The 22,625-nt window shown below is 39.8% G+C and overlaps 1 protein-coding gene across 1 annotated transcript in view; it reads left to right on the top strand.

Annotated features, from left to right (window-relative positions):
• Window positions 1-22,197, top strand: part of LMOD1 (leiomodin 1) — a 34,528-nt gene extending 12,331 nt beyond the window's left edge. The window contains exons 2-3 of the mRNA XM_042465447.1: window positions 15,589-17,118; window positions 19,472-22,197. Coding sequence (XP_042321381.1) covers window positions 15,589-17,118; window positions 19,472-19,498 — 1,557 coding nt within the window. The 3' untranslated portion in view covers window positions 19,499-22,197. The remainder of the gene's footprint in view (window positions 1-15,588; window positions 17,119-19,471) is intronic.
• The last annotated feature ends 428 nt before the right edge of the window (window positions 22,198-22,625 follow it).

Raw genomic sequence — 22,625 nt, 5'->3', positions numbered from 1 at the left:
ACTCTGGAGGAAAGGTGGCAAATAAATGAAATAAATAAATAATAAACAAACAAACAAACAAACCTGACTGTCCCTACCAAATAGGGACATTTGGTTTTAATATTTCTCTTCCTTTCCTCCCCAATACTCATCCGTGCTTTGCAACTACTTCATCTTTCCTGATACCTTTTAGCAAATTAAAAATAGCCTGGCAGTCCCATTTCTATGAAGTTTTGCATTTTAAACTCATAGCTTCATTACAGGAATAAAATTGAGTTTGTTTCAGCAGCCCTGATAAACTGACTTCAGAATAAACACAATTTTTGAAATTTAAAAATATATTATTTTATAAAGTAAAGATAATACAATGAAGGTTCATAGACATGTACAGCCCTAGCTGCCCCAGCCCTCTGTCTGTAACATATTTTTTGGGGGGAAAGGCCAGCTAGCTGCAAATGGCAGATCTCTTTCCTGCTGTTCTTTGGCTAGTCCTGTGCAGAAGAGGAGGGAAGGCCATTTGGCCCAATGGCCAGTCGTAACTGTCCCTCTGAATATGATAGAAAAGGAGTAGGTCTGTATAATCTTGGCTCTCTATTAAGTCTCAGAAGAGCAAGTTATATTTGGAAGAATTTTAACTACATAACAACACGTATTCTTTTTCTGTGCTGGTTAGGACAGCCATAGGTAACCAGGAAGCTGTTTATAAACAACCTAAAATAGAAATGAGTGTCCCTATGATTTCTTCATACTTAAGGAACCAAAAACTCAGATCAGATGACATTAATTAATCTTTATTTCCTATTTCTAGTGGGCTCCCCATTTGCTCCCCAACAGTAAGAATCCATCTCTGTAAAGGAGGGGTGTGAAACTGCACAGAGCCAGAGGCCAGTTTTTAATCCTGCCACAGAACACAGTTCCACCAGAAATCCATTGAAAATGCATCTGGAAGGGATTTCTAGCCTTTAGGACAGATTTTTCAGTCTTTATAAAAGTTTCAAGATCATGGAAGATGGGGTTGATTAGATGTTTGATGCTTCTCAATATGGCATTTGGGGGCATTTATTGGGTAATTTTTTTCAGATGGATTTTGTTTTAATTTATGGGGACCTGAAGGGTTCTAGAGATAGCATACAGGCAGCCTTTTCCCATTCCTGCTATAAAGGGATGATGACAGATCTCAGACCTGCAAAGAAAGTCATGGCCCTTGGGAAACCTGAGGATTAAACTACAGATTGCACTTCTTGGGCTTGGCAAGATTTATTCAGAGGAGATTTCCCATTCCCTTTTTCTAAGGCTGAGAGTGTAACTTGCCTAAGGTCATCTAATAGGTTTCCATGGCTGAACAGGGCTTCAAACCCTGTTCTTTCAGAGTCCTAGCCCAACATGCAAACTGCTATAATGAACAGGCTCTCTACTTCTTTACCAAAAGCACAAGTTAACTGACCGTCTTGTGAAACAGCAATAGCAGCAGCTCTAAGTCTTTTCTGTTTCACCTGCCTTACAGAAGCTCCATCTCTTGCTGTTGTGCACCTTCAAGTCATTTTTTACTTATTGTGACCATGGGGCTATAACTATATTTGCCTATCATAACTTGTATATCATGAGGCTTTTTTGGCAAGATTTGTCCGGGGGGGGGGGGTTGCCATTGCTTGTCCAAGGTCACTCAGTGAGTTTCCTTGGCTGAGCAAAGATTATGAACTCTGATCTCTAGGGTTCCAGTCCAACACCAAAACCACTACACCATGCGCTCTCTCTCTCTCTCTCTCTCTCTCTCGTGCTGTAACTCAAGGGAAGCAATGGGCTGTGCTACCTTCTTATTCTATTGCTTTCCATCTCTCTTCCTCATATGTTCTGCCCTTGATTTGAGATGCAAATAGACTGGCCACACACACTGGTTCATTTATGAAGAAACTGATAAGCAGCACTGTGAGTTGTCAATAAGGAGGCAATTCTATACAGTGTCTGTGGCTTGGTCTATCTTTGGGGTGTCCAGTGGTTTTATGAGATTTCTAGCATTTCACAGTTAACTATGAGTCTCCCAACCCTGCAGTCTCCCAGATGGACTTCCAGTGGATTAGAGTTAAGGGAGAGTTTAATTCCTGCCATATTAGGAATTGTGCTCTAAATTCCCTTGTGGTTGTCTCTTATCTTCAGGGCTTTTTTTCATTCTGAGTGTGCCTTTGACAAAAGAAAACATTGCTTTCCTCATTTTGCTTCTATGCTGAATGCATGCAACTCAGTAAATAGCAACCAGGGATCCCTTAAGAAGGGCATATTTTGCAGTCATAGACAGAGATATTTTATTTTATATTATTGCAAAGGTCATGTGAGGTGATGTCATCTTCTAATATGGCCTTCCCACCTATGAGGAAGATTTATCTCTTATGAGGTGGAACTCACCAGAAATTAGATATGCTATTCACAGTCTAGTGTTGTCAACATAAAAACTGGAGACATACTGGCTATGTAAGGGGAATTTCAACAGGTGTTACTTGGTGACATCACAAGCAACACCTGCTGAAATTTTGTCATCTGTACAATCATTAAAGAGACAAGAGCCATCTTCAGTTTTGCACCTAGCAAGCTTAATCCACACTATAAATTACAGCACTTTGATTCCATTTTAAATGCCATTGCTCTATCCTGTGGAATTGTGGGATCTGCAGTATGAGGAGGATTTAACATTCTCAGCCAGAGAACTCTAATGCCTCACCAAACCACAAATCCCAGAATCCTGTAGAATGGGACAATGGTGGCTAAAGTGATATTAATCTATTATAATTGTGCAGAATGCAAACACTCTTTCATTCATCTATTGATATAAATCTACTATAGGAAGAGACAGTCTAAGCAAGTAATTGAGTTTTGTATGGCTTCAGCTATTATTCTTTACCATTACATGATACTGAATAAAAAGATGTGTACATTCCCCACCACCACTCCCTTCTCCTTTTGTGTCATGTCTTCTTAGATTGTAAGCCTGAGGGCAGGGAACCGTCTAACTAAAAGATTATAAGTACAGTGCTGTGTAAATTTACAGCGCTATATAAATAAAGGTTAATAATAATAATAATACATAATTTACTTCCACCACCCCCCCCATCATAGCCTCACTGACAGAGAAATCCATTCACAATAAATATTTTTCTGTAGTCTCATCTGATATGTGGACCATTTCACCATGTTATATCTCATTACTAGCATTCCATCAATATTTGCAATTTATTTTTTTCCAGAAGGCTTTTTGACATCTCAGGTTTCCTGGTTTAGTATTCAGAGCTTTTTCACTCTGGTTGCTTTTTGCCAGATGAGAAACAGCAACACAGATGTATCTATTTAATTTGCAGCCTTGTAAAGTGGGAAGAACACAAGCTTGCAGAAAAAACATTTTATTACAGACACTGAAACTTCCTTTGCAAAACATGTAGAGAGCTAGTAGATTACAATGCTTGTTACTGTGCATGAGAAAGAGATCTAGGAGTCTTAGTGGACCACAAGCTGAACATGAATCAGGAATGCGAGGCAGCAGCTAGGAAAGCCTGTATGATCCTAGGCTGCATCAGTAGGAGTATAGTCTCTAGAGCAAGGAAAGTAAGAGTTCCACTCTATTTAACTTTGGTCAGACCTCGCCTGAAATACTGTGTCCAGTTCTGTGCATTACAATTTAAGAAGGATGTGGACAAGCTGGAACGTGTCCAGAGGAGGGCGACCAAAATGATGAAAGGTCTGGAAACCATGCCCTATGAGTAGCTTAGGCAACTGGGTATATATAGCCTGGAAAAAAGGTTAAGAGGTGATATCATAGCCCTCTTTAAATATTGAAAAGGGATGTTATACTGAAAAGGGAGCAAGCTTGTTTTCTGCAACTCCAGAGAACAGGACACAGAGCAATGGGTTCAAACTACAAGAGATTCCACCAAAACATTAGGAAGAACTTCTGATGGTGAGAGCTATTTGACAGTGGAATATGCTGCCTGAGAGTGTGGTGGAGTCTCCTTTTTTGGAAGTTTTTAAACAGAGTCTGGATGGCCATCTGTCAGGGGTGCTTTGATTGTGTGTTCCTGCATGGCAGAGAGTTGGACTGAATGGCCCTTGTGGTCTCTTCTAACTCTATGATTCTATGATATAAATTAGTATTAGTAAATGTACGTTAGTAAAGTGTGCAACACTTTCAACCTACACTGGAAAATTTATTCAAATTGTATCTTCTAATGTGTTAGTATAGCTACTAACACATACTAGCCAAAACAGAACCCACATAGTAGCCAGAAGAAAACTGCACTATGTCTGAGAACTAAAAAAAAATGTATGTATCAGGTTTAGGGAAATGTCAGGATTTGCAGAAATACCTTTTTTTAAAAAATGGAGGAGGTTGATTTCCAATCTCCCATCGCTCAATTATTCTGAGTATCATTTAGGAAAGAATAATGGAATGAGAAGGTATGACTCACTAGAAAAGACAATAATGCTGGGAAAGGTGAAGGGCAATAGAAAGAGAGGAAGACTGCATACCAAATGGTTACACACAATCAAGGAGGCCACGGATCTGAGCCTGTAGGATGTGGGCAGAGTGAGGACAGGGGGCTTGGTGGTTTCTCCTTTATGGGCTCACCATGAGCTGAAGTCAATTCATAGCCAGTTAACAACAATGGAAAATCAGGGAGAGGAGATGGAATGGAGTATCTGAGGTAGAGCATAACTATTAGGTTACAACTCAAGGCAGAAACAGTCCTTAATAGAAAGTAAGGATGTGCTGCAACGTTTCATTGGAGATCTGCTTTTCTATCTTCCTTTTTGCAAACAATGTTTGATTAGGAGTAGGGACAGAATTGCCCTTTACTTTGGGAAATAGCAACATATAAATTCTCTTTTCCTTGATGAAATTCAGACAAATATCCAAGGAGTACCAGAAGACTGATGTTCTGAAATTCATGTCTTCTTACTTTGTGATTCAGGGTCAGAAAGAGGAACAGAATCTAACAGCTTCAGTGGCATCTCTGGCAGATGTTGAAGTGACAATCAACATAGATTTGGCATTGCCAGAGTCACACTATGTCTCACCAGAAATTTCAAAGTAATGAGTCAGATGCAGCCTGGGAATCGCCTTCTGGGGGAAAAGAGTCCATAAAAGGAAACTTCTCTAAGAAACAGTAGAGTTAGGACTAATACTTTCAGAGTGATAGCAACAGCATATAGATCTTGGAGGACAGGGTCTATGTAGCTTGGATTAACTACTTTACCAACAGGTCAAGGGTGTGAATCTTTAGCCCTGGAGCTGAATCTAGCCTTCCTGAGGCCCCAGTCAGCCCTCTGGGTTCTCAAAATAGTCTCTGTAATATCATCATTTAGTGGTTTCTCAGATTCTGCATGGCTTTTGTTTCTATCCTAGAAGACCAACGTGCCTCATCTCTTAGATATTGGCACAATTGGCTTTACAGACTGCTCTTCACATTTGTGGCTTTGACTTTTACGGATCTGATTCTTTGCAGATTTGACTAATACATCATTTCTAGGAATCTCTAGCTCAAGCCTGTTGGATGCTGACCACAGAATCAAGCTGATTCCAAGAGAAAACACTTCTCTGGACATTTGTAGGTCCTCCAGCATGATTCCATGGTTAACCTCTGCTGGATGTCGACCATAGAGTTGTGCTGGAGGACCTAGAGATTCTGAGAGAAGTGTTCTCTCAGATCTAAAAAACAGCAGTTTTTTATTTTCTGTTTTTCAACTTTCACTGGGGTCTTGCACCCCTAATCCCAGCGAATGTGGAGGGCCCACTGTATACTAAAATGTGCTGGCATTTTTGGTCCCACTTTTTTTGCTTTTGATCCCACCCATGACTAAAATATGGCCTCCCCAAGAATCCCTCTGAAATTGAATTCAGCCCTTGGGCGGGACAGGGAAGAATGTAATAGGTAGGTTCATATGGGGAGATCCAGACATCTGATAAGGTGGACTAGAGTTCACAAAAGCTTATGCTAGAATGTCAGTCTCAAAGGTGCCGCAGGATCCCTTTATATTCCTTGGAAAGGAGTTCATGACAGTTGGCATTGCCATCAAGAATGAACTCAACAGACTCACCTGTTGAGCTTCAGATACCCCAAATTCCCAAAGAGAAGCTTCTTCAGATTTTCATAAGGCACATGCTACAAGTGTGAAATGGTACCCCAGACATCCAAGGCCCAAATAATGTTTTAAGCCTTCACTGCAGAAGTTTAGAGATCAAAAGAAGCACATCTTTGATTAGAGCCCCAAATCTAACTGGTAACCAATGCAGGTTTCTGAGGACAGGTATGACATTATCTCTAAAATCACCCTGATGATCAAATGTCTTCCAAAAGCAGTTCTACCTACATATTATTTACCTGTTAAATAATTTCAAAATATATTCCTTATTTTTCATTTCAAAATGTTTGAGGCAGCTTAAATAAAAGCTAAAAACAAACTTAAAATCCATATCACATGCACTTTTAGTTGCCCTTCAAATGTACTTCCATGTTCTCTTCTCCAAGAACTGTCAGTCATTCATTCACAGAAGATTCAGTGTCACTCTTGATGTTTGGCTAAAGTGTACAGCTCAATGGGCAAAAGATGCCTGGCAGCTAGGATCCTGATGTCCTGCATAATTTGTGGTTCGTTGGCCTGTATAACTGCTGAGGGCTAGATAGCCCTCTCATCTACTGTAGGAATACTTTCACCTCAGACAGTAAAGTTCCAGCAGCAGCAAAAATTGCCAATTTACTCGTCCCACCGCATCATACTTTGGCCAGACACACTTGCTTTGTGCAGTTCTCCAAAGCACACTGTTTCCTAAATGCCTGGCTCTGGGGGATCCTCAAAGAAAGACAGTTGGGAAACAACTGGTTCTATGCACAGAGCCATATAAAAGCTGACAGTGTACCAGAAAGCAGCAAGTGGTGCAAAGGGGAAAGCAGCAGCACTTTCTTCTTGTTGTAGGCACAAGAAAGCTTGGGACATCCACCCACCCACCCCAAATACTGCTACAGAATGCAAAGTTTAGGACCCAGACGACCCACAAGGGTAGCTTTAAATTGGTTGATGTAGAGATTTGGAAAGAAACCCAATCTAATCCTGATACATCCTTAATACAGGATATATCAGCACTTAAGGTATTACCTTGATCCAGTATTTAAAAAGCCATGGCATTAGATACTGGAGTGAACTGATACAAATGAACATTTTTATTGTTTAACAAACTGCAGTTTTCCAAATTTAATTTACAAAACCTATGAAATAAGTGCAAAAAAGGATCTATTAATAATTGTAAAAACAAAGTATCATAAGAGATTGTCACCCAACTCCCATTTTATCTGCTGGTCCAACTCAGAGGGTTCCTAGTTCAGGACTATCCCAGGCCCTGATGCCATAGGCTCTGATGATGTCACTGAGCACAATACACTAAGCATTCATTACAGTTGCATAGAGTATGCCATTCTGTGAAAAAGCAACAACACCAAGGGTAGGTTCCTGTTGGCTAGTCCCAACTAGAGAAGAACTATTTAATCAGTTGTTGAATAGTGAGTCATTACATAGGTGCATCCAATTGATCCAATGACTCTGCTATAGTTGGGACTAATAGTTGGGACTAATAATATAGGCACACTTTTCAAGACAGAACTCTTGACCTCAGATTATGAGAACCGATGAAGACTGGCCAGGCCCTGAGACCTGAAAACCCTAATCAGTTCCCAATAACTTTAAAGCTGCCGTTTTTATGTGGACGCCATCAAGCACAGTTGCAAACTGGATTTCACCACGTGTAGCTGGCATGGTCCACTGAAGTGATTTATAGTGGCAAAGAAAGACTGGCCCAGTGTAATAGCTGGTATCTGTCTCAGGTTCAGGTACTCTGTTACCATTTTTACTATATTCATTGCATGCAAAATTGTGATCATGGAATGAACAAGCTCTATCAACAGTGGTAAAGGCAGATTCAGAGAGTAGACAAAGAACAAGCCAGTTCTGCATAGTGTGAAATGACAAATGCATTTGATCATTTCCTCAAGTTTGTTCTTGGCCAACAGTGTCTCTCCATTATTTAGCCATATTTCTTTTTCACACTGTCTGAATGTTTTGCAGGATATATGTAACAATATCAGTTGACACTTCAGGAACTGTTGGCACCTTTGAATTAAGAGATGCAGCTGGCAATATATAGTAAGATGTTGCTAATTGCATAATCGTTCTGCAGTTTGACATCAACTGCCCTACAGTCTGAAAGGGAAAGAAGCACAATTTATTTATGCATTGATCTGGTATGATTTGTGTGCCATCTTTTTCCCAGAACTGGAATCCAAGATTTGGAATTGCTTGTCTAGTGGAATAGATTTTTTTTACTTGTGCAAAGCTACTACTATGGTCAGTATTATGTATAGTCACATTAATCAACACAACTTTTTCCAAAAATACTGCAGAATACTTTAAAGTCTCAAGTTGAGTCTCAAGTCTGGGAGGCACCATTAACGGGGGGGGGGGGGTGAGAATGGGATGGAGTTTCAATAACTAGAAAATCAAAAAGATGTGCACAAATTTAGGTAAAAATAATTAAATTATCATAGGCAAATTATCAAGCTGGCATTTTAGAAAAATGAAGTCTACTAAGCAGCCTGCCTCCACTATTCATAAGAGGAACCTTCTAAAGCTTATTATTTATTTATGTACTTACCTACTTTATTTATATGTTGTCTTTCTCCCAGGATAGAACCCAAGGTAGCTTCCAGAACAAATTAAAGATCTTTGCAGGAAACAGTTTTTTCTTTATAAAAGATATTATTTCTGTGCAAAAATATGATTTTCTCCTGAGAAAATGCTGTTTCCTCAGCAGAAAATACTGTTTTCTTTGCAAAAAAAAAAAAGTCCAAATTTTGCACAGAGTGAGTCCTGAAATTTAAAGATCATTGTCGGTCTAGGGAGATTATCAGATGGGGGGGGGGTAAACTGGGAGTAAAAGGCATGCTCCCGGCCTAATCATGTGATTACGCTGAAGATTTTCAGATACATTGTGCTTATCCAGGATTTATCTCCAGATCCAGGAATGCTCCTGAAACTAAACCATTCCTAGGACTTCCCCATGAATGGTTTGTTGCTAGAACATTCCTGGATCTTCACAGGATAGGTCTTGGATGAGTGCGACATTGTCTGAAAACCTTCAGCGTGATGCACGATTCTGTTGGGAGTATGCCTTATACTTCCAGCTTTCCCCCCTATCTGATAACCTAGGATTCTTTTCATCAGGGTTTCTTGATACTCAAAAATTTTGCTACTTGACCATTACCCCTAGTGATGCAAATACTCAACTATGTATTTATGCTTACTTAAGCTAAGCATAATGAAGGGAGGGGCTGATGGGGAAAAATACAGAAATTAGTAAAGCACAAAGCAGTTACTGTACAGTGATGAAAGACACTGAACTAAGAGTATTTCCAAATGGTGAACTCCTCTTGCTAGCATTCAGTACGTATTATAGAACTATTCCATAATTTTCCCTTTAATGGCTTATCCTTGGTGAGGGAAAGTATCGAAGAAATGTGGGGGGGGGGGGGAACAGGAGAGGATTATGCACCTGGTAGATAGTAACATCTGAAATGCCTACAAAATTCAGTGAATCAGGCAAGTTGTTTATGTAATTTAAAAAAAACGTTAATTTACTCTGGAATAGCTCAGTACCAACTCCTTGTATCTGTGTCTGTACCAGTTTACATAAAAAAAAACTGCCAATGTTGCTTTGCTCTTAGGAGTCATGTTCACACATGTAATTTTTGTTACTGATTATTTGCAAGGCCTCTTAGAGAGCAGAGGTTCTGTTTATTATGTTTTGGCTGTTAACAGTGCCTGAATCAAAGTTTACACATTATTTGTTGAACACCTCCTAGGTTTTGCAGTTGAGTTATGGTAATTAAATCTGTTGATACCTGTTGAATTGCACTTGTGCGCAATGACCCCAGGCAGAAATCCTGGAAGCCAGGTACACTAGAGAAAGGACCAAAAAGGGATCATTAGTATCTCAATGCCCAAATTCCAAAGCAGAAAGTTCCCAAGTCTCCTTTTCCTTTTAAGGAAACGTCTGAGTGGGGCTGAGGACAGCAATTGCCAGTGAACACCAGCAATACTCATTTTAGTATGTTTAGACAAACTAGCGGCGTTTTAGTTTGTCAAAACAATTGTGATTAATTGGCACAAGCAACCAGGCTGTTTCTTTTTAAAGAAAGGTCAGGGGCAGAGCGTCAAAAACCTGTGCCAATGCTGCAAGGCATGGGGACTTGGGGGACATTTTGTGCACTAGTGGAATGGTAACAGAAGGGTATTAGAGGCACAGCAAGTCCAGAACTAGAGGGGCTTCCCAAATCTTGAAGACATGGGTGCAGCTCTCCAGATATTAAAAACTATTGTTCCCATCCAGACACTGATGAAGTTACTTCTTTGTTTACCTACTCCAAGAAGTTGCCATCCAAATAATTACTTCTTCAAACTCTGTCATCCCTCCCATTGGCCAGGTTGGCTGTGGTTGATATAAATTTAAGTTCATTAGCATCTGGAAGGCCACAGGGGTTTGGATCTCTGCTTTAGGAGTTGCCAGATGCAAAGCGAAATGACAGCTCCTCCTGAATCTTTAATATCTGTATAAAAGAAGCTGAAGAAGAGCAACACAGCAAAGCTGTGTAGAAGAGGGATGATCAGCATCAGTTGTTCACAGGGATCATTCAGAGTTTTCGGCAATTCAACTTTCTCTTGCTCCAGTAAGGTACCTGTAGCAAAGTTGGCATAATTTCATCCCAGCAATAGGATGTTGAATGTTATGGAGTGCAAGTTTATTTTATCATACTGGTAAGTGGAAGTGCAAGTGTGTTTCCTTAATGGAGTGTTCACTTTTGAGCCACCCCTAAACAGAATTTGTGTCTTTCACAGAAGGATGCTGGATAGGAATTAGCAGATGACAAGTGTTATAATAGCTCCAAGACCTTTCTCTTCCAGTAGCGTTTGGACTGATCTCTCTCTCTTCTGCGGTTGTTTTACTCTTGTTCCACCATAAATTTTATTGTTCAGTTATTTTAATGTTGTGAACTGCTTTGAATTATTTGAAAAAAGTGCGATAAAAATTGATTTCACCTTGCGAAATCAAGGCAGATTACAAAGCAAAGGGAGCAAAATACAAAGTACACCCCCATACCAATTACATCACAGCAAATATAATACAATAAATGAATGATACAAGAAGTCAAAAATACATAGAAAACTACAAAGCAGAAAAAATCCAAAATACATGACATAGCGTAATAATTGAGCATAATAATCTAAATGACAATCCCCAACTCTCTCCTAGCAGCAAAACAACAATCTATTAACAATTACATGTCTAAAACAGTTATCCTCTAGGCTGGTGCAGCCAGGTGTTCCAGGGGCATTGGAGCCAGCATAAAATACTCTGCTGCTCTTGTCCTCATCCTTCTCTGGGCCAATGTAGCCAGGTGGTCCAGAGAGGGGGGCCAGGAACCAGCATTTTAAAGGTGCTGCTCTCCGAGGGTGTCTCCCAATTAGATGCCTCAGGTCCACTGGGCTTCAGGTGGTCTTTTAAAAAAAAAAAAAAAAGAATGTAAACATTTTTGTTTTGGAAGTCACATTGGATCCTGCCTTTCACTCTTCTCTTCCTCTCACAGCTGGAGCCAGAAGGTCTTTCTCCACTGGGGCTGCCTTGGCGTTGTTTTGGGAAGGAAGGACAGACTTTATACCTTCACCACTCTCTCTCACACACAGCTGGAGCCAGAAGGTCTTTCTCCACTGGCTCCACCTTCTGATCAAGTTACTAAAATTGTTAAAGATACAGCTCAGTTGAGATCAATTTTCCCTCAAGGCAACCCTTTCTGAAAGATTGCCTCCAGAATCTTTTGAAGAGAACAAAACTCTGAATTGTATATTCAGACTGTATATTTATGAAATATTGGTTTTGGCCAATAGACCACCATTTGGTTACCTGTGTGCATAAGAAGACACTTATTTCAGCAGATATAGCTCTTCGTTCTGAGGAGCAAGCTGTGCCTATCAAACCAACTGCACATTTCTACATATAGAAATATAATAGGATTGCTTTTCATCTGAACATGCCATTTCTACAAAATTATTTATCTGTTTGGCCAAGCATAGCTTTTCCCCACCACTGTCCTTGAGTAGCAAAGCAAACTGGGAGGGAAGTAATTACTTCTGTAAAGCATTTCAGCTGAATAGCTTTATATGTTAAATGTGTAATTGGCAGTCACATGCACATATGATTGCAAGTTAAAGTGTCTAGGTGTTTTCCATAGTTTTGGCTAAATAGCATAAACAAGGAGGCTTCCCAGGTCCTAGGGCCTCCCTCCTCTCAATTCTCCAGTCTTCAGGGTAAGGAGGAAAAAGCTCCTGTAGACTCTTTTCTGTTCCAAGTATAATCTGGAAAACGTAACCTCCTTATGCCCTTAAAACTGTGCTTGTAAAGATGTTAAAAATATTTCTGGGGAAAATATGTTTTTCTGTTCAGTGTAGACCTTGGAAATATTTTCTGATTTGTTAGATGTGAAACAGGAAAATTCCTTCTTCTATTCAACCATTAAAAGGACAGGAGCCCCGTCCCTTATTTTACCTGGCAACCCTACTCATTCCAGAGTACATGTTCATACAGTTTCTCGCATACTAGTGTTCTACACACTTGATGACAGGAAATAATTAGGAACTTTTTTCACTGTGCAGTTCCTTTCCTTTCTCTCTATCTGCTTCTATTTCCAGACACACCACACTCTGTGGAATAGGTGGTCATGAAATATTTGGAATTATGCCTCTTGTTTTAATTTAAAAGCTGTTTTCCAGAAAAGCTTGAATCCAGAATTTGCAATCTAAATTGCACATTAAAAATTATTTTATCTAAGAGAGTGAGAAAGTGATGTTTCTCCCTCTCCCCCCCCCTTGCCCCCAATTGACTTAGTGCACTGCCTTTATAATCAAGCATGAAATAATGCCCTGCCTGGCACAGTTGAATGTGGTTTTCCCTCATCATTTTGTTTGCATTCCTGACTAGGAAGAACAGCATTAGACAGTTAGGACTCAATTGATCCCAGTAATCTCTTAACTAAATACAGAGATATTTGCTTTCCTCAAATGGAGCCTGTTTATTTCCATGCATAAACAAAAATTTAAGGCAAAGACATTTCATCTCATGCTAGATCCCCACCCAACACACACATTATCTTAGAGCAAAGCCCTGTAAGAAGTTGCTTTTATGTGGGGGAAAGCTGGGGCATAACATGAATGAATAAATAAGAAATAACATTTAATTCTAAAACAAATTATGGTTATTTTTGAGAGACATTCGTTTTCCACACTTTAGGTCTTGATGTTATCAAGCAGGCATTATGTAACAAGATGAATGAGTTGGATACTGTCTTTCTGTTCCATCTAATCTCCATGAACCAGGGTTGTGGGCAGCCTTGTGCAGCCCCTATACAACCAGGGAAATGAACTGGGTGATGTTTTGTATAAATCTACATTAATTAAAATTAATTTCTTGAATTATCCCAGTATCGTGTACCTGGTAAGCATATTTCTTCTGCTTTCTTGAATTTTTTATTTCATTCTAAAATTTAAGTGCTCACCTTCCAGAACCAGATGAAAAAAATTGGATCTGGAATTTAAAAAACAACTGAGACCATTAGTTTGTGTTGAGTTCCAGAATTAAATGGGTCTCATAATCATTCCCCACAAAAATCCATTTGTCAGCATCTTTCTTCATTTCAGCAGTACAACTAGAACAGAGATGATTACACTAATGCCCTCGTACACCTTCTAAGCCTTGGAAGTTGCTTTCAAAACAAAGACTGAACTTAATTTAAACAAAAATCAATTTCTGCTTATCCCACGCTATCTTCATTTCATTAGGTTAGTTTATATGGGAAAAAATCATTTTGTTCTTGCTGCCATTAAACAACTGTAAGCCTGAAAGACTTGCCCATCTATTGCCAATAAACCTAGAAACCTAGTAGTAGATCCAAAGCTACCTTCAGCTCATCCTTGTGCTGGAGACATAGGACCTTATCACACTAACAGAATCTCACTAAGAAACGGGATTTAAAGTAGATAAAACCCACGAATAAGGGAAGTTCCAAAAGTAAAAAGGTGTCACTTTTGTCCCCTTTACATTAATACTAATGTATTATTATTAATGCATTTTAGCATTATTGTTTTAATGTTGTTGTTGTTTTGTTTCTTTTATGCTGGTCTTTGACCATAATAAAGTATATTCTATTCTAATTCTTTACATTCGCTTTATTTTCACGTTATTTCAGGTTTGCAGAAACGTTGTGTGATAAACCTCCCACATTTGCGGGTTTTTCTACTTTAAATCTACTTTAAATCCCATTTCTGAGTTAGTGTGATAAGGTTCATAGACATATGGAGTGCTTAGAAGGTGTCCAGAAACCCAGGCTCCTCCCTACTTTTTGCAGAAAAACATAGGAATTTTCAGCTTAAAGGTGAAATATGCAATGTTAACACCCTTTATAGCATGAAAGTCACTTTATTACTGTAAGATCGTAAAATGCATTGTATTTAACTTGTTGTGTCACAAAATTATCAAGTTTGATATGTTAAAATTTTAAAGTTTATTCAGAATATAATTACAAATGATACTTACTCTTTAAAATTGTTATTTTTTGTTACAAATAGAGCTAAAGGGTCCTGAACTGTAAGAAACACTTGAATTGCTTTTGAGAGTTTGAGGGGCAGGCAAAACACAAGCAAACAGATGTTAAAAACAGAAGAAACTGTCAACACTAGTAAAACAGAGGAAATGATTTTGTATCCACTAGTGCTCCCTAATGTCAATCAGACATATAATTTCCATTAAAAGGACTGAGAAAGGAAGCAAGACTAGGAATTGTAATTATCTATAATAAGTGCAAAGCCTTTACATCAAACTCTTCCTCTTACTTGGTTTTTAGAAATGATTTGGGGGCAGTATATTTGTGAACACCTTGTCTTAAACATTTTTTTGGTCATTCTAAGAGAAAATATTTCATAAACCAATTTTTTTCCATTTTCCAGAAGGAGGAGAAGGCATCAGGGAAGGGGCAGAACAGGAAAAACTTTATTCCAAAATTTCCTCCCCGATTTTCTCCCCCAGATCTTTATATCTCTAGAAGCACCATCTTTATTTTCAGTTATTGTCTCTGGGCCTGCATGGGATTCAGAAAACTTTTGGGGAAAACTGTGATGAATGTCACTCTACTTGTGGTACAGCTTAGCCAATTTTGCCTGTGTAAAAAAAATTTGTTTAATAAGGGAAATATTTTTAAGTGATGATTTTTAACCTTTTCCCTTCTGTAGGTTGCAGGGTCCCAGATTTCTGTCCTGACTTACAATGCCACTTGCATTTTCATTTTGTATTTGTTTTGGGTATGATTATAGTTATCAGATGAAAACTGTAACCACCTTTTCATTAATTATTGTCATTCTGCTTTAGTGAATATGAGGAATCTAAAATTATTCAAGAATAAACTGAGTTTGTTTCATTTTCACTGAGCTATGTCTCTAACGATCTTTTTTTCTCCTTCATATGTTTCCTCCCAGGAAGAGAAGGCAATAGAGAAGAAAAAAGAGAAAAAGTTTCTTGAAGAAAAACAGAAGGAAACTCATAGTAGAGATCTGAAAAAACCCAGAGCTTCTGATTTAGGAAAGGAAGATAAAAAGGAAGAAAGTGGCGGGAAAGCAAATCAGAAAGGGAAAGATGAGCCAGATAGCATTAAGAAAACTGGGCAAATCAAAGAGGACAAGACTTCCAAGAATGAAAGGATGGTCTCAAGGGAGAAAGACAAAGCTTCAACAGTCGATAAAAAAACAACAGCTAAAGTGAGAGAGGAAGAAAAGAATAAACCAAAGGACAAGGGAAAAGAAGAGAAGGAAGCTGAATTGAAAGGCAGGTTTGAGAAGGATAGAAAGAGTGGAGACAAAAAAGACTCTGAAAAAACAGAGGAGAAAAGTCCTGCATTAAAGCAAGGTTTGGACAGAAAGAGAGAAGATAAAAAAGAACTAGGAAAAAAAGAAGAAAAAGGTTCAGCTCTAAAGCAAGGTTCTAAAGATGGCAGTGGGGAGAAATCATCAAGAGACAGCAGGGAGGCTTCAGAGGGGAAAGCCTCAGTGTCAGAGGAAGAGAAGACAATAAAGGAGACTGCAGACAGCAGCCCTTCAAAAGCTGTAAACAATTCTTCTAACCAGAACAAGGAAGATGAGGCCACCAGCATCTTTGATGAACCATTAGAAAAAGTGAAGAACAATGACCCAGAGATGGTAGAAGTTAATGTCAATAACTCTGACTGCATCACCAATGAGATCCTGGTGCGCTTTGCTGAAGCCTTGGAGTTCAATACTGTGGTCAAGGTCTTTGCGCTGGCCAATACACGTGCTGATGATCATGTTGCTTTTGCCATTGCCATCATGCTGAAGGCAAACAAGACACTGACCAGCATAAATCTAGATTCTAATCACATCACAGGCAAAGGAATCCTGGCCATCTTCCGTGCACTCTTGCAGAACAACACCTTGACAGAGCTGCGCTTTCACAACCAGCGACATATCTGTGGAGGGAAGACTGAGATGGAGATAGCCAAGTTGCTGAAGGAGAACACCACCCTGCTGAAACTGGGTTACCACTTTGAGTTAGCTGGGCCCCGCATGACTGTCACTAACCTACTGAGCAGGAACATGGACAAACAGAGACAGAAACGCCTGCAGGAGCAGAAACAGGCTCAAGGAAAGGGAGAGAAGAAAGACTTGCTTGAGGTGCCCAAGCCAGGAGGCCTACCAGCTGGCTCACCTAAGGTTTCTCCAAAACCTTCCCCAAAAACCTCCCCTTGGTCTTCCCCTAAAGCTTCCCCTAAAGCTCCTCCTAAGAAAGATGGCACCTCAAATGTGCCTCCTCCACCCCCGCCTCCTTTGGCCCCTCCTTTGGCCCCTCCTCTGATCAATGAAAACCTACGGTTGTCCCTCTCCCCAGCCACTCAGAGGAAGATGGTGGAGAAGGCTCTTCCTCCCCAAGAAAAGAACTCCAGAGATCAGCTTCTGGCTGCTATTCGCTCCAGTAACCTCAAACAGCTGAAGAAGGCAAGTAAAGGGCAAGTTTGAACACAGCACAGGGGTGAATCTCTTGGAGCATGTTGCTAGTTTCTTAAAATTAGTTCTTCCTTTGATAGTGCCAGGCTAGCATTAATGCCAATGCATATGCTGAAAGGAGTATTTTCCCATCACTTATGTGGCAAAGTGATATGACTTTGGGGTGATGCAAAGGTCTACCTGCTAGTAGTGTTCCAGGACCAGAATGGCTATTTTTCACACCTAAATATTATTAATTATCTATTAACAATGTTTAAAACAGAGTTCCTGGGGGTTCTCATAAGAAGAAATAAAACAACCTTAAATCCAATAATATTAAAACAAATAACAATGAAAGTATACTACAGCGTATAAAGACAGTGCACAGACTTTAAAAATTCTCAAAGCTAGGTCAGAATAAAGGTCTGAGAAAATTAAGGTCTTTGGTGCTATAATGACAACAAAACAAAAGTCGAGCAAATATCTCTGGAAGTCAGTTCAGATAACTGGATTACCAGTTTCACAGTGGGAGCTGATTTTATGAGAATTTAAAAGATAAGGGAGGGAAAGAAGTAAGAACCAGAATTAGGCAAGAAATACATCCCAGAATTGGTAACTAATCCTTTCCTCCATTACATGCACAGACATCCGAATGCTATTTGGTGCACAACACATCTCTCTTGTAGTGAGAGAATCTATATAAAATATGTACACAGTCATCATATGTGAGAGACACATATGTCTGTTTTTTGACAGGTAATATAAATTGGAAAGCCTGATCAGCTGTCCAGTATGTGAACTCACAGCAAAGCAGATTATTTATTTACTTACTTCATTTCTGTGCTGCCTTTCTCCCAACAAGGGACCCAAGACAGCTCACAAGAGAACATTATTAAAACATGACATCAAAAATTGAATTGCACATCTTTTCAGTACAGTACACAGCATGCTTTATACCCATTGTCTCCTGCGTAGAGAATTTTAAAGGGGCCATTGGCTTAATTCACATATCACACCAAACCAAAGGAAGCTTGACTTTGGTTTGACTGGTGTCTGAATTAACATGTGTCCAGGGAAGCCAGTATTGGCAACCACAGTACATTTTGAATTTTTAAACTATGATTTGTGAAAACTGTTATTCTGAGTGATATCTGGATTGATAAATGATAGTTACAGCCATAGATTTGCTTCCAGAGACTTCAGTGTCATGGAAATGAGTGCAGTTTTAGACATGTACACTGACAATACAGGAGACAAAATAGGCTTTGTAGCTGAAACCATGGTTTGGGTCTAAACTACAGCTAATTGAAATCATTATTTGGTGTGACATCTCAGTTAAAGCAGTGTCCAAAATATATATTTCAAAATTATTTGACATTATTTTATCTATTTGCCCACTCCTATGTATGTGGAAAATGCATAGGAAAATACATTTTATCTGTTTTGTCCATGATATGCAATATATCATTTTGTTTCTGAAAACATTTCTCAGCCTAGTCTAGGTCCTGTTCCCAACTTCTAAAGCCCTAAATGGCTTGGAATGAGATATTATACATACAAAAAAAAATCATACAAAATGATTACCTATGTCTATATCAGGGGTAGGCAATCTTTTTGAGCCGGGGGCCGGGTTGCTGTCCCTCAGACAACTGGGGGGCCGAAGCCAAAAAATAAATAATTAAATTTTTTTTTAAAAAATTAAATATATAAATAAACCAGGACAAATGTAGGACAAAATTTTCAAATGGAAGACACTTTTTAAAAAAAAAATGGAGGACACGCGAAAAAATTTGCTGATTTTTAAAAAAAATGTTAATATAAATGCATGTTTCTGAGGCTTCTATAGACAATTGCCCCCCAAAGGCCCCAGCGGCAATCGGCAGCAGGACCGGGCTGGGGCCGGTCCCAAGGCCTCGCCGGGCCACATCTGGCCCGCGGGCCGCAGGTTGCCTACCCCTGGTCTATATAAACTTACCTAGTACCTGTAGTTAAGATCATACTTGAAGGCTCTTCTTCAAGCGATTCCAACTTTGGAGAGAAGGGTCAATTCAAGACAGGGCCTTTTACATTGTTGTACTTTGTCTCTGAAATGCACCGTCATATATACTAGAGAGAAAGATTTTAATGTCCAAGACAAATCCTTTTCAAAACAAAGTTTCAAAACAGTAAATGCATTCTTCAGCAGCTGTGATGAAAGGAAGGAAGCAGCATCAGAGTTCTGGAGGTGCAGAGGAGCAATTTTACCTGTTCTCCTATCATCCATGGCCCTGATGAAAGCTGCCTTCCTGGGACTTATCTTTGGATCACTAGGAGTTTCATTTAGTTTTAGATCTTGTATTAACAACCACACTTTTTTTTTTGGCAGGTGGAAGTTCCCAAGTTACTGCAATAGGAAAAGGAATTTAGATTCTTGGAAGGATGAAACTACCAAAGCTGAATCACTGTGTTTGTCTCTTGGGTGACTGTTTACATGAGAAGGACTTGGTGGAAGCAGCAGCCTACCCTGCACTAGTCCCAGATGAGCTATTGGGACTGAAATGGATGGATGGATTTGATGAGCTGTCGAGGAGGTGGTGGGTCAGGAAGAAGTAATATTTATTTTAAATGAAACTTTTGGTTCATGGAGAGAGCTCTAAATGTTGTGTACCCGGACTCTTTGTCCTATTTTCCTTGCAGGAGTTTAGAAAGCAAAATGACAGATAATGATTTAGTCTTGAAGAAGTCTGTATTAGGGGCATCCCTGCTTATCTTACCAGGCACCAGGTAGCACCATTGCAGTTACTTGTCGCTAGAAATATTCGCAACAACAAATGCTCACCAGAACAGCAGCACGACTGAAAACTGATGAAGCCCTTCTTCAGCACAAGATGACCTCAACAGAAGCACCACTTCATTCTTGCCATTTGCTACTAGATCTGACTGACAGCACCACCATCATTCACTGTGCCTGGGATAGAATAAATTTGGAGGATGGGGGAGAAGTCACTGGGCCAATGCCAATTTTCCAATGTGTCTGTGATCTCAAGGATCCCATTCCTCTGATAGTGCAAACACACATACCTCATACAGGCTTGAGTTTCTCAGAAGAAATGGAGACAGCATTGTGTGTATCTGTGGTGGGTGGGTGGAGGGCTCCTTGTGGTCCCATGAACCTGTTAGTAAGTCTGTGGGTGGGTAATGGAACTGAATGGAACACAGATTATATTGTTGATGGTAGGAGCTCCATAGAGCTTGTGCCTCTGATCAAATGAGCAGCACCTTTAAGACTAGTTTTGGAGCCCCTAATGTCAGAAGCCTGATGAGAGGGAAGTGAGTGAGACGTGGATAGGGAAAGGAAAATGGCAAGCAGCAACAATTCAGCCTCAATTCTTCCTCATGCCTCAGATTGCTACTTTCCAAGCAACAGAAGAATGGAACCCATTGATCACAGTGGCTGCTGACTGCGGGACTTTTCACAGTCCCTACATAGCTGCCTGTTACATGAATATGTAACAGTCACAAGTGCATAACTCCAAGTTACGCATTCCTAATCATGATACAGGATTCTGGCCTCAGTTCTGACATTTGGGCTCCTATAGCTAAGGCAACAATATCCTAATAGTCAAGATAAAATTGACAAGGCAGTCATTTGCTTATAGACACAACATAAGGCTTGTTTTGGGACCAGAAAGTTTCTGTTTCAGTCTCAAAAAAGTAAGTTGATTTAAAGGCCCAAGACATTTGAGACCAATAGGTGAGTGTCTTCTAAACCATGGTTGAATTTTTGAATACTTACCTTTTAGGACTGGAACTTCCGGAATTGAATTCTGATAGCAGTAGTCCAAAATAATAATTTGTACAAGCTCGGGTTGTTACAGCCCATGGCATGTGGGCAATGAACATGATATATCTGTCTACCAACCTGTGTGCCAGCTTCACCTCTTTATCATTCCTCTTTCCAAATAAGTGAAGAGCAATTCATACATTACCTTTGTAGCATTGTGGCTCCTCTCTGTCCGGCTCCCATGCTGTATTTGGCAATGCATGAATACGCTGTATCACATGGATAAGCTGGATCACAAGAGTATTTCTTACACTGGAAAATCTGGTGATGGAACACTACTATTGGAAGTGCCCACATAATTCAAAGTGTCCATGTGTTACAGGAGAATATCAACATCTTGTTGACTGAGCTTTTTGAGTCAACTATAGAGGAGCAGTTTTGAAATCACAAATAGGCCTCAAGGGGAATGCATGAAGTTGGGCTGAAAGTAGAAGAGTGACTATTTTCAGTCTCAATGCAAGGGAAAAGAGGCTGTTTTCTTTCAAGTTCAGTTCCATCTGCAAATCAGTGCATCTACCCAGGTATGGCCTCTTCATGTAGTGCCCTGCATGAAAATCAAAATGTCGTGCTTAAGTTGGTGGCTTGGGCTATAAAAAGTATATATACATATCTACGTATTCCTGTGCCTATAAGAGTTTAATATATAGATGGATAGAAATATCTAATATAACTCTCAATGGAGGAAGGTTTATTTTTTTATGAAAGCTGCCCAAGCATGCCTGCACTGAAATAATGCCAAGTGGTGCAGCTGCGAGAGGCTGAAAAGATTCACTTTCTAGTCCGTTTATCTCAGCTATCAAACCAGGAGATGGACTCCAGAGATCCTCTGCAACATGATAGAAAATAGCAAGAATCCATGCCTTAGGAACTGATAGGTACCATCTTCTCCCAGGTCACCCACATCAACGTCCATCCTTCCATAAAAAACAAACAGGACAGCAGAGCATTGTGGAGATCCTTGTCATGCTCAATCCTTCGTATTTTCTCCACCCATCAAGCAGGCAAATTGCAGGTGAATGGGTTGTCATTAGTGTCCATAAAATGCTAAAAGGGGATGGGGTTTAATCTCTTACCTGAGAATTCACTTAAGAAAATAGCAGGGATGTAGGGTGGGGAGGAACCATGCAGGAGACAGATCACTTGAGCAAGAGACCTCAGATGCAAAAGCTGCTGCAGTTTTCTGCTCTGTAACTCATGAATGTAAATCCTCTTTGCATAATGTACAAAATCACCCACACTTTTATTAATAAAGCTCACAAAAGACTGTTGATTGTGAGTAATGGAACATGTTGGGGATGGGGACAGTGAGAGGGAATGAATACTTTTACATCTGCTGTAGCAAGTCTAGGCAGAAAGGGGTGGCTTTGTAAGCGTGTCAGCCAAAGGACATCCTATGCACCTGGTATCCCCCATCAGAATCATGTTTCAAATACCCCACAAACTAATTCATAACTCTGGCTCCTTTGCAGGTGGGCAAGTGAGACCAAACAAGGAACCACTGTGCTTAGAGTTGCCCCAGCCACAGAAACCAAGTTTCTTAGCTTCAGGTATCTCATCTATTACCATCTATAGTTGCTGAGAAAAATCAGTGGAGATCTAATTTCTATAAGCGCTACCCAGAGTACAGCAGAAATTTAAGATTTGCAGCTGGGATGGAACATTTCTGTTTGTGTACAAACATAAGCCCACTCTGCAG

The sequence above is a fragment of the Sceloporus undulatus genome, chromosome 4, assembly GCF_019175285.1.
Source record: "Sceloporus undulatus isolate JIND9_A2432 ecotype Alabama chromosome 4, SceUnd_v1.1, whole genome shotgun sequence".
NCBI lineage: Eukaryota > Metazoa > Chordata > Lepidosauria > Squamata > Phrynosomatidae > Sceloporus > Sceloporus undulatus.
Note: the sequence above shows the minus strand (reverse complement) of the source record. Positions and strands in the feature narration are given on the sequence as shown.